This window comes from Scardinius erythrophthalmus (genome assembly GCF_964197995.2).
Source record: "Scardinius erythrophthalmus genome assembly, chromosome: 16".
Classification (NCBI taxonomy): domain Eukaryota; kingdom Metazoa; phylum Chordata; class Actinopteri; order Cypriniformes; family Leuciscidae; genus Scardinius; species Scardinius erythrophthalmus.
The window spans coordinates 40,200,350-40,213,833 of NC_138236.1; the positions used below are offsets into that span (position 1 = coordinate 40,200,350).

At 41.2% G+C, this 13,484-nt stretch overlaps 1 protein-coding gene across 1 annotated transcript in view; it reads right to left on the bottom strand.

Annotated features, from left to right (window-relative positions):
- LOC308704145 (NACHT, LRR and PYD domains-containing protein 3-like) overlaps positions 1-13,484 on the bottom strand; it is a 121,481-nt gene that overhangs the window by 39,345 nt on the left and 68,652 nt on the right. The window contains exon 10 of the mRNA XM_081388255.1: positions 3,491-3,664. Within this exon, the coding sequence (XP_081244381.1) occupies positions 3,491-3,664 (174 nt within the window). The remainder of the gene's footprint in view (positions 1-3,490; positions 3,665-13,484) is intronic.

Consider the following 13,484-nt stretch of genomic DNA (forward strand, 5'->3'; position numbering starts at 1 on the left):
GTGTGTGTGTGTGTGTGTGTGTGTGTGTGTATTAAAGCACTTAATGACATTTTCTGATTTTCCGTGACCTAATCTAAAGTGAGAACTATTTATGGTTAATATGTTGTTAACAAAGCATTATCTAACTCTTTACAGAAGAGCTAATTAAACAATAATACTTGGTTAATTACAGTGACAGTGAACAAAGAATTCGCTATTTGTATATAGTCTCTTAATATATTACCTACAGCTTATATACTATTATATACTATTCATTAACTATAAACTAATAGTTTAAAATGATTTATAAGCGCTGTATTACTGTATACTTGTGATAAAGTGTTGCCATGATTTCAAACCGGTCGCATGTGTAATTGTTCCTTTTGTATGTGATGGAGTGATTCTTCTTTTTCAAAAATAACACAAAATAAACAAAGTAAAGATGAATTTGACTGACAGCATTATTATTATTATTTTCAAGATTTCCATAGATATGGTGATATATTGTTATTGTGTGTTATTTTGGACATGATAATCATGTAGTGATAAAGCTGATATGGTGACAGCCCTGGTTAACCCTCCTGTTACCCTCAAATCTACCAACATCTTTTACCCACTGGGGTCAATTTGACCCCACGAATTTAAACCCCCACAATTTGATTTTTTTCCCCAAAGGTTCAAGTCAGGTACTTTATGTTTCTTTGTTGACTACTTAAATAGCCCTTTAAACAAAACACCACCAACCCCCCACCCCCACCCCTTATACATCCAGAATACCTATTGCACGACTATGGACAAATTAGCAAATCACTATAAAATGTCACTGATTTATCTAAAATTCAAAAATTATATATATTTTTGGTGTTTTAATAGCTATTTATTTATTATATTATACAATATATTTTATCAAGGATAGGTTTGGGGTCAATATGACACTCCCATTGATAGTCTCAGGATGCCTCACTGTTGGCACGACACAGGACTCATGGTAGCGTTCACCTTTTCTTCTCTAGACAATCGATTTTCCAGATGTTCTAATTAGATACATTAACTTTGCACCAGTCTTCTGCTGCCCAATTCTTGTACTTCCTGCAGAATTTCAGCCAATATTTGATGTTTTTATTGGTGAGAAGTGGCTTCTTTGCTGCCCTTCTTGACACCAGGTCGTTGTTCAAAAGTCTTGGCCTCGCTGTTTGTGCAGATGCTCTCACACCCACCTGCTGCCAATATTGAGCAGTTATGCACTGGTGGTGACATGATTCCCTAGCTGATTCCTCAGGAGGAGAAGTTCCTGGTACTTGCTGGACACTCTGGGACATCCTAAAGCCTTCTTCACTGCAGCCGAACCTCTATTCTTGAAGCTCTTGATGATCTGGTAAATGGAGGCCATTTTGATGCAAAGATGATCCTCCATCTTTCTTTGGAGGAAACCATTGCTAACAGAAGAACACAATGATTGGAAGCACTTCTTCCTTCCTTAAAACAATCATGTGCTGATGATATGATTAGTAAAATGATGTTAGCTGGTAATTTGGTGCCAAGGACAAAAACAGTGAAATTTGGGGTTTTGTGATAAAGCTTTTTGAAATTATGTAAAATGCCACTGATCACTCTGCACAATAATCTAGAAAAATGTGAATCAACATCATAACAACTGAAGCAGCAAAAATTTCAAATTTGGCCACAGCTGTACCCTGTCATTCAAGTGGGAAGTGTCCGGTCGAACAAGGTGATGTTGGTGGCGCATCCGCTGTTCAGCTCCTGCAAAACGTCCACGTACTCGTAGGAGATGCCCAGTTGTTGTAGGGCGAGCAGTACAGCATTGATCTCTATGCTGTCGAAGGCTTTCTCGTAGTCTATGAAGGCCAGTACCAAGGGCATCTTGTACTTCCGGCAGCATTCGAGCAGTTGGTTCAGCACGTGGATGTGGTCCATTGTGCTGTAGCCAGACCGGAAGCCGGCCTGTTCGGGTGGCTGTTGTTCGTCCAACTGCCTGGCTAGTCGGTTGTACAGCACCTTGGTGAAAACCTTGTACACGGTCGGCAGGAGCCAGATTGGCCGATAATTCCTCAGCTGTTCGCGGTCACCCTTCTTGTACAACAGCACTGTCTTGGCCGTCTTCCATTGATCTGGTGTTCTTCTCTGCGCCATGTAGCGGCTGAAACGGCTGGCCAATGCTGCCCACAGCATCGGTCCACCCTCTTTGAGCAGCTCGGCCTCGATTTCGTCCAGCCCTGGTGCCGGTCTTTCTGGATGTTCTGGATCGCATGCCTGACCTCACTGGTCAACACTGACGGGATGGCTGGTATGGCGTCGTCCTGCATTTCGGGCGGGTCGACTGGTGTCTTGCTGGCGAACAGGTCCGTATAGAACCCAAAAAAACCCCCAAAAAACTTTGCTAAGAGGTAATTTTCAATTGAGAAAGAGCATAAAGAGAGAGCTCACAAAGCACAAAGAGAAGTGGTTTATAAGGCTTCTGTGGAAGCTTTCATATATTTGCTCCTCCCCTATATTATGTTTTCCCCTCCCCCACGGAACAAAATATCAAAGTTCTTGCAAGAATTATGTTTTCCCTTCCCTGGAAATATATAATTGGCACTGGAAATATCTAATTTCTTGTGAGAATTATGATTCCCCCCTCCACTATATCGTGTGAACTATCAGTGGTTCTCGCAATACTTCAGGTAGGCTTATATGGTAATGTCAGGTTAGGGGCCTAAAGCAGAGGATAGGTTTTTGAAGATCATAAAATCTCAACTTATAATGACCTCAATATCATTCAGAATAAATGTGGAATTTGTGCCTAATAACCAATGCGTGAACAACAAAAAAATTGATATTTCTTATATGTTTTATACAGCAAAATGAGCCTGGGGTCAAATTGACCCCAAAGAACACCGATGCTACAAAAGTACGTACAGAACATTGAAAACCTATCATCATGTTAATTTTATGTTTACCCAGTTGTCCCCATTAAATTAGGAAAAGTCTTTAAATATGAAGCAAAAAAATTTTTTTTAAGTATGTATTTTGAGACGTTAAACACTGAATGGGGTCAAATTGACCCCAAAGGTAATAGGAGGGTTAAGGTGAAACACACACCACTTCCCTCTTTTCAGCTGCACACACACATTTTGAGGCAATGCTCACGCTTTTACAAGGGTCTGTTTGCAAAAGCATTATAAGGCAAGTTTATTTACAGCAAACATTTGTAATAAAAAACCTTCTTCACTGTGTCCTGCAACTGTTGTCTGGTTTGTAGTTTGTCTGGTTTATTTAACTGTTAGTTTTACTTTCTTTTGGGAGATAATAATATAGTAAGATGTAAATGTTCCTCTTCAGGGAGACTCCTCACCGCTGCCTTTTCCTGCCGGCAGGATCTGAGGGCTCAAGCTGGAATCTGTCGCTGAACCACCGGATGGGGCTTACACCAAAGATATACTGTATACACTATCTACTGTACATATTAATCCTTATTCACTCCGGGTCTTTATGGTAGAGATGATCTTACCACAGTATCTCCAGTTTACAGTGAGGATTCGCCACTCCAGCAGAGAACAGCTTCACTCCTGAGTCTCCTAGTTTATTCCAAGAAAGATCCAGTGTTCTCAGGTGTGAGGGGTTTGATCTCAGAGCTGAAGCCAGAGCAGCCCAACCTTCATCTGTCATACCACAATCCATCAACCTGTAGAGAACAATGACACACATTAAGCCTATATCCAGAGATAAACATGACACTTAAAAAATAAATAACATAATGCTGTCAATATGAAATATATACACATATTCATTAGAAACAAGTTGATAAATTACATTGGTTAGGATTAGGGGATTCAATATACAGTTTGTACAGTGTAAAAATCATTATTTCTATGGAAAATCCACATAAAACATGGAAACCCAATGTGTGTGTGTGTGTGTAATTAATGTATTTGTAAACATTAAGGAATTTGTGTGTGTTAGGACTGGGAGAAAAAAAAATCGACACACAAAACTATCGCAATTTTTTGGTTCACGATTTAAATTGTTTTATTTTTTATTCCAAAATCAATATTGATTAAAATGAAATTGCTTTAGTTTTGTCCTTGCTTATAGACAAGGTTGACAGAAGTTAATAAAACTTGTGCACAATACGTATTTGGTTCTGATTCTCCTCTTGCAACAAAGTTTACTTTACAATTTAAAGGTGGAAATAGAGTGTTTTAGTCCCGCCGAGGCCAGACCAACCTCCATTTCTCACACATTTCCCAATTCCCCCCCTTAGCGCGGGCGGTTGGAAATGCCAATATTGCAGCAAATGAGCCTGTTATAAAGCATGCACACCTGCAAACAAACGCCGACACAAAACATGACGCTCTCTTCTATGCTCACTCTAACGGTAAGCTTATGTAGTTTCCGGTGGCTCAGTGGTGATATCTTAAGCTTTTCCGCGTCAGAGACCCATGTTCGATTCCCGGCTCTGGCGGCCGGTGAAAATTATACTTACTTAAGCTGATCTCGGTCAGCTTTCTTACGTACAGAAAGCGAATCCGCCCCTGCTAAAATTCTTTTACACCCCTTCTGTGGCTCAGTGGTGGAATTTGAGATTCTCGCGCTGGAGACCCGAGTTCGAATCTCGGCTGCGGTGAATCTTTTCACCAAAGCGAACGAGCTTGCGCTGGCCCCGCCCCGCGTGACTCACTCTCTTTTGCAACGTCCGAAGACAGGGTTGGTCAGGCTCAAATTGACCCCGACCCCCCATGTAATCCCAGCAATATATGCTACATTCCCCAGCCCCCTCTTCTCAGGTGGCTGAAAATGTTGATATTGCAGTCAATGGGCCTGTTATTCATAACACGCACACCTGCAAACAGACGCTGGTTTTTACGGTGATGCAAATAAAGCACAAAATGGAGTTCTATTCTGTAGGTTACATGCCCACTATAAGTGTGCACCCCTACACACAGGCACTGTTCCCACAGTTTCAATATTCCCCTGACTCAGGGTGGAAGTTTAATAAATGTAGCTGTAGGATTATCCGTGAACAGGCCATTTCATTAAATGAACCCAAAACCGCATTGCACAGTTCGGAACGATTCCCCATCGAACCATTAGTAAGTCATAAAACACAGTCATAGTGCCGAGATGGCTAAAGGAGATGTCACCCCCCTTTACCTTTTTGTGCCTGTCTAATCTCATACCAGCAATACCAGGACAGCAGGAAAAGATTTCTCTTTGTTCCCCAAACTTAAGACCAAATGGCCAAGAAACCCTGTGGTGACCCCAATGCATAAATCCACAGCCTTATCAGGAAACGAAGGATGCTAAGGCATTCCTATGACCCAGAATCACCACAAACCTTAAACCAGGGGACACCTCCTTTCTGCAGCTGTAAATTCCAGAGACTTTTTGTCTCCAAAACCAATAGACTGAATTTAACCCACTTGTGGTTCTATACAAACAACGGTCTCAAAATTGCTTCCAATAAGCTGAATTGATCACCAGTATTTACGTCACATATATCTTAAGTGTCATGTATGTTTTATATAACCTGTGGAGTTCTTTCTGTTTGTTTAACTTTTATTACAGCCTATTCGTAGGGTTTCCTACCTCAATTATAGAAACTAATCACCAGAAGTTGCCTCATACATGTGTATTCTCTGTATGTATGCTTTATATTACTCAAGTTAATTTTGTGTGTTGTTGGATTACATATTTTATTAAATGTTTAATTTAGTTTGCAACAGTAAAAGTTGAGTATATTGAAGTTAGCATTTTAAGGTTAGGTTAGGATAATGGTATCAACAGTTCCTGCCAGCCCTGTTTTCTCTATTGTGTTTTAAATGAGTCTTTAATGGCTCTAGCCAGTAGCTCCAAGACACACCTTTTGTCTTTAATGGCTCTGGGATGGCCCATGGAACCAGAGTTTCCTGGCCAGTATCAGCATTTGAATAGGTATGCTGATTAAATTGATACTGCTAACACGCTGGGGTCTGGGGCGGGTTCCTTAACCTGTATACCTAATTTGCATGCTTTGTTCAACCTCAATGTAAATCCCTCCCCCTAAATGTCTATAAATTTGCAAGGCAACTCTCTTGAGTTAGTCTTGATGATGATGATGAACTACAGACTACTTGGAAGAATAAATCTCTTCTGCTTATAATATCCATCTCAAGTCTCCTGGTCTCTGCTTTGAAGAAAGAAAACTTTACAAAAGTGTTAAACGTCTGAGCGCGTTGTTGTCTTTGGAGCTCCGTCGATTGATTTATAATTCTTGATTTCTCTTTAAACTCACTTACAACGAACATTTTCTACTTTTCCTCACCTCATAGTTATAACGCGGATTGTTGAGCAGACGCGTCTCAAGCCTAGTGATCCAACGCTGGATACTCTTATAGGTTACGTCCGTGGATCACGGCTGAACGCGTCTTCTCCGCACTCATTTACAAACAAACATTTTTTCGCCTATCGTGCGTCTACTCTACACCCGTACCACTGAAAAGACGGATTATATCCAAGACTTAAGCCATAAATTAGTATTAATATTGATAGCACCACTGGTAGCGTCGTTGCTAACTTAACTTACTGTCCATCTGTTAAAATGGCGAATATATCAAATGTAAGTAGTCTACCTTTTGGTGCAGGTGAGGACACATTTGAGCTGCACGCGGTGCAGTCTGAGCTGGAAGCTGTTGAGAAACAGATCCACGACCTTTTAGTAAGAAAAGCCGAGCTGATAGACCGGCGGTTAGCTCTTGAAACATCACGTGCCGAGGCACACAAATCAGAGACTAACGTTACTAACCCGATGACTCCGACCTCGTCTACTCCGTGCGTTCCTCAACATCGGTCCCGAACGTCGAGGTCGCGATCAGCCATGGTCTCGTTCACTCCGGCTCCAACATGCCATCACGAAGCCTGTATTTTTCCGCAGCGGAAGACGCGAGCCAGGTCTAGACCAAGAAAACTCTCTCCGACCCTCCCGGTTTTCGAGATATCCACACAAAACCGCTTCTCCCCTCTTCGCGAAACAGAACGCGATGCTGTGATCATCGGCGATTCCATCGTTCGACACGTACACGCTACGTTAAATAAAAGTAAGGTGCATAGTCACTGCTTTCCTGGTGCTCGTGTTTCTGAAATCGCTGCTCACGTTCCCGAGATTTTGAACGAGCGCGTCGGAACTGTTGTCCTGCACGCGGGAGGGGCCGACATCAGACTGCGCCAGACGGAAGTCCGCTTCCCACGTACCGACTAGGTCATGAAAAGTTTAGTAGATTATTTGCGCTTAATGAATGGTTAATGTCATGGTGCAATGAGCAGAAACTTCTCTTTGTAAATAATTGGAATCTGTTTTGGGAGCGTCCTAGGCTTTACCGTGCTGATGGCTTACACCCAAGCAGATTCGGATCGGATCTTCTGTCAGATAACATCTCCAAAATGTTAAATACCTTTTGACTAGTAACCAAAAGTCCAAATCATAGTCTCTGCTGCACCAATTTAACTGATATAAATAGTGTAGAACATTGCATAGAAACTGTGTCTATTCCTCGTTTAGTGAGATCAAATCATAAATCTACTGCAGGATCTAGAAAAAATCTAATTGTTATTAAACCAGAAAATGTTGCTATTGGTAATCAAAAACAATTTTTAAAGCTAGGTCTTCTAAACATTAGATCACTCACACCTAAGGCAGTTATTGTAAATGAAATAGTCACAGATAATAGCTTCGATGTACTTTGCCTTACTGAAACCTGGCTTAAACCAAATGATTATTTCGGTTTAAATGAGTCTACTCCATCAGGATACTCCTATAAGCACGAGCCCCGTCTGAATGGTCGTGGCGGCGGTGTTGCAATCTATAGAGATTTTCTCAATGTTACTCAGAAAACGGGTTATAAGTTTATTTCATTTGAAGTACTTGTACTAAATGTTACGCTCTTAGATGTTCGAAAAACATCCCTATTATCTCTAGCCTTGGCTACCGTATATAGACCGCCTGGGCCTTACGCTGATTTCCTAAAAGAGTTTGCAGATTTTCTCTCAGACCTATTAGTTAACTTCGATAAAGCATTAATTGTTGGAGACTTTAATATCCATGTAGATAATCAAAATGATGCATTAGGGGCTGCGTTTACTGATTTATTAAACTCCTTTGGGGTCAAGCAAAACATTACCGGACCGACTCATCGATTTAATCATACACTCGATTTAATTATATCATTTAATTATATGGAACCGATCCAACCGATATAGATATCATTCCACAAAGTGACGATGTCACTGACCATTACATGGTAACTTGCATATTACGTACTCCTGTAATATATCATGCTGCGCCGCGTTATCGATTAGGCAGAACAATCCTTCCATCCACCATAGATAATTTTTCAAACAGCTTATCGGATCTGTCTCAGCTGCTCAGTGAACCCAAACAAACAGATGAACTTGAGGAATTAACTAGCACTATGAGCACCATTCTCTCTGGATCATTGGATATTGTTACGCCCATTAGATTAAAAAAGGTCAGAGAGAAAAGTAAAGCACCATGGTACAACAATACTACGCGTGTTCTAAAGAGAGAAACCCGTAATTTAGAGCGTAAATGGAAACAAACCAACTTAGAGGTCTTTAGAATCGCATGGAAAGACAGTATGTCACGTTATAAAAAGGCCCTAAAAGCGGCCAGGGCTGAGCATCTACGCAAACTAATAGAAAACAACCATAACAATCCTAAGTTCTTATTTAACACAGAGGCGAGACTAACAAATAAACAGATGTCTCCTGAACAAAATATTCCATTACAGTTTAGTAGTAATGATTTCATGAAGTTCTTCACTGAGAAAATAGAAAACATCAGAACCACAATTGTAAACATTCAATCCTCAATCGCGCCTTATAATTCAGCCTCAATTATCACCCCGCAAGAACAATTACAGTGCTTTACAACTATAGAACAAAAAGAGTTAAATAAACTTTTTACTTCATCTAAAACAACAACATGTTTACTAGATCCTATACCAACTAAACTATTGAAAGAAGTGTTACCTGTAGTGGAAGAGCCTCTCCTCAATATTATTAACTCGTCTTTATCTTTAGGTTATGTTCCAAAAACATTTAAACTGGCAGTTATAAAACCTCTCATTAAGAAACCACAATTAGATCCGAATAATCTAGTAAATTATAGACCCATTTCAAATCTACCTTTTATGTCTAAAATACTAGAAAAAGTTGTGTCCGCTCAACTGGGCTCTTTCTTACAAGAAAATGACACCTATGAAAAGTTTCAGTCTGGGTTCAGGCCGCATCATAGCACTGAAACTGCGCTCGTTAAAATCACAAATGATTTACTTTTAGCTTCTGACCAAGGCTGTATCTCAATATTAGTTTTACTTGATCTTAGTGCTGCGTTCGATACTATAGATCATACAATACTCTTAGATCGACTACAAAATTATACTGGTGTTCAAGGACAAGCATTAAGCTGGTTTAGATCGTATTTATCTGACCGCTACCATTTTGTTTATTTAAATGGAGAAAAATCTATCATAACTCCAGTAAACTATGGAGTGCCGCAGGGATCTGTGTTAGGCCCTCTATTATTCTCAATATATATGCTGCCACTTGGAAATATTATAAGGAAACATGGAATTAGTTTCCATTGTTATGCTGATGACACTCAAATCTATATTTCATCACGGCCAGATGAAAACGCTAAATTATCCAAATTGACAGAGTGTGTTAAAGATATAAAAGATTGGATGACGCATAATTTTCTTTTATTAAATCCAGACAAGACAGAGGTACTACTTATCGGTTCAAAAAACCACCCACAAAACCTCTCACAATACAACTTTAACATAGTAGGATGTCCTGTTACTTCATCCTCTACAGTAAAAGACCTGGGTGTTATATTAGACTGCAACCTGTCTTTTGAAAATCATATTTCATATGTTACAAGAACAGCCTTTTTCCACCTTAGAAACATTGCTAAGCTACGTAATATGCTATCTGTTTCTGATGCAGAAAATTTAGTTCATGAATTCATGACCTCGAGACTAGATTACTGTAATGCGTTATTAGCCGGTTGTCCTGCATCCTCAATAAACAAGCTACAGTTAGTCCAAAATGCCGCCGCTAGAGTTCTAACTAGATCAAGAAAATATGATCATATAACACCGATTTTATCATCTCTACATTGGTTACCTATAAAGTCCCGTATTAATTACAAGGTATTGCTACTGACTTATAAAGCCCTAAACGGCTTAGCTCCAGTCTATTTAACGGATCTTCTATCGCCCTATAATCCATCGCGCTCTTTAAGGTCACTAAATTCGAGGCTTTTGGTCATACCTAGGATATCTAGGTCCACCAAAGGAGGGACAGCATTTTCACATTTAGCACCAAAACTCTGGAATAGTCTTCCGGATACTGTTCGTTGCTCAGACTCGCTCTCCCAGTTTAAAACTAGATTAAAGACGCATCTCTTCAGCCAGGCATTCATATAATACTTTTAATCCTACAGTTAAATCCGACCTCTAATTCATAAACGCCAGAGGAGAACTGGCCCCCGACTGAGCCCGGGTTCTCCCAAGGTTTTTTTTTTCTCCATTAGGTCACCTGATGGAGTTTTTCGGTTCCTTGCCACTGTTGCCTTTGGCTTGCTCAGTTGGGGATATTTGGGGATATTTAATTGAATTAATCAATCAACGATACTATTGATCAGCATTACCAAACGTAGACGTTCCACTAGAAACAAACATTGATGTATTGTTCTAATTTATTACTGTGAAGCTGCTTTGATACAACCTGTGTTGTGAAAAGCGCTATATAAATAAACTTGACTTGACTTGACTTGACTTAAACACTTATCACAGCTAAATCCTTATTTACTTCCACCTCAACTATGGGAAAAACAGTGAGGAAAATATGTATTTGAACACCCTGCTATTTTGCAAGTTCTCCCACTTAGAAATCATGGAGGGGTCTGAAATTGTCATCGTAGGTGCATGTCCACTGTGAGAGACATAATCTAAAAAAAAAAAAAAACATCCAGAAATCACAATGTATGATTTTTTAACTATTTATTTGTATGATACAGCTGCAAATAAGTATTTGAACACCTGAGAAAATCAATGTTAATATTTGGTACAGTAGCCTTTGTTTGAAATTACAGAGGTCAAACGTTTCCTGTAGTTTTTCACCAGGTTTGCACACACTGCAGGAGGGATTTTGGCCCACTCCTCCACACAGATCTTCTCTAGATCAGTCAGGTTTCTGGGCTGTTGCTGAGAAACACGGAGTTTGAGCTCCCTCCAAAGATTCTTTATTGGTTTTAGGTCTGGAGACTGGCTAGGCCACGCCAGAACCTTGATGTGCTTCTTACAGAGCCACTCCTTGGTTATCCTGGCTGTGTGCTTCGGGTCATTGTCATGTTGGAAGACCCAGCCTCGACCCATCTTCAATGCTCTAACTGAGGGAAGGAGGTTGCTCCCCAAAAAACTTGCAATACATGGCCCCGGTCATCCTCTCCTTAATACAGTGCAGTCGCCCTGTCCCATGTGCAGAAAAACACCCCCAAAGCATGATGCTACCACCCCCATGCTTCAGAGTAGGGATGGTGTTCTTGGGATGGTACTCATCATTCTTCTTCCTCCAAACACGTTTAGTGGAATTATGACCAAAAAGTTCTATTTTGGTCTCATCTGACCACATGACTTTCTCCCATGACTCCTCTGGATAATCCAAATGGTCATTGGCAAACTTAATACGGGCCTTGACATGTGCTGGTTTAAGCAGGGGAACCTTTCGTGCCATGCATGATTTCAAACCATGTCGTCTTAGTGCATTACCAACAGTAACCTTGGAAACGGTGGTCCCAGCTCTTTTCAGGTCATTGACCAGCTCCTCCCGTGTTGTTCTGGGCTGATTTCTCACCTTTCTTAGGATCATTGAGACCCCACGAGGTGAGATCTTGCATGGAGCCCCAGTCCGAGGGAGATTGACAGTCATGTTTAGCTTCTTCCATTTTCTAATGATTGCTCCAACAGTGGACCTTTTTTCACCAAGCTGCTTGGCAATTTCCCCGTAGCCCTTTCCAGCCTTGTGGAGGTGTACAATTTTGTCTCTAGTGTCTTTGGACAGCTCTTTGGTCTTGGCCATGTTAGTAGTTGGATTCTTACTGATTGTATGGGGTGGACAGGTGTCTTTATGCAGCTAACGACCTCAAACAGATGCCTCTAATTTAGGATAATAAATGGAGTGGAGGTGGACATTTTAAAGGCAGACTAACAGGTCTTTGAGGTCCCTCAGGTCATCGAACCGATCAGGAACACGAATTACGCAGTACTCCTTGTAGCCCCCCTCTGGCGAACTCAGACTTGGTTCCCAGAGTTAACGCGGCTGTCAGAGATAGCTCCGTGGCCAATCCAGCTAAGTAGCGACCTCCTTGCGCAGGCCAACAGGACTATCTGGCACCCCCGTCCCGACTTGTGGGCCCTCCATGTGAGGCCACTCAACGGGTACCCCAGGACCTCCCGGAAGGTGTCCTGAATACTATTACGGCGGCTAGAGCCCCTTCTACGAGGCGCCTCTACCAATTTAAATGGTCAGCGTTCTCCAGCTGGTGTTTAGCTCGGGACCTCGACCCACACTCTGGCGAAGTACCAGCGGTGCTTTCCTTTCTCCAAGAGCTGCGGGACGCTCCCCCTCCACGCTCAAAGTGTATGTGGCAGCTATCGCAGCCTTCCATGTGCAGGTGGACGGCTCATCCTTAGGCAAGAGCGACCTTATAGTTTGCTTCCTTGAATGAGCCAGAAGGCATAACCCGCCTCGACCACCTTCAGTGCCGGCTTGGGACCTTTCACTGGTTCTATGGGCTTTTAAAGGACCCCCTTTCGAGCCACTGCAGTAGGTTGATTTAAGACCTCTCTCTCTCAAAACCGCTCTGCTGTTAGCACTGGCGTCAGTTAAAAGAATAGGCGACTTACAAGCGCTATCCACGAGCCCTTCCGGTCTTGAGTTTGGGCCTAACGACTCTAAGAGTCTTCTTTAGGCCAAGACTCAACTCAACTCAACTCAACTTTATTTATAAAGCACTTTCAACACCACAACTGGAACCAAAGTGCTGTACAGAAGGTATAAAAATATAAAATAAAAACAAAAACATAAAAACAATGCAAACATATGACACACAACTTACAAAGCATTATCAAATGCTAAAGAAAACAAATAAGTTTTAAGCGCACTCTGAAAAACACCCAATGAAGGACACATTTTTACAGACAGAGGAAGGTCATTCCAGAGCCTAGGAGCTGCAACAGAGAATGCCCGATCACCTTTACATTTTAAACTGGATCGTGGAACCATGAGAAGCAATTGATCATTTGAGCCCAGAGATCTACTGGATTGACAGCGGCTGATTAAATCAGTAACATACTCAGGCGCTATGCCATGCAGAGACTTAAAAACATACAACAACGCTTTGTATTGAATTCTGTAGCGTATAGGTAACCAATGTAGTTTAA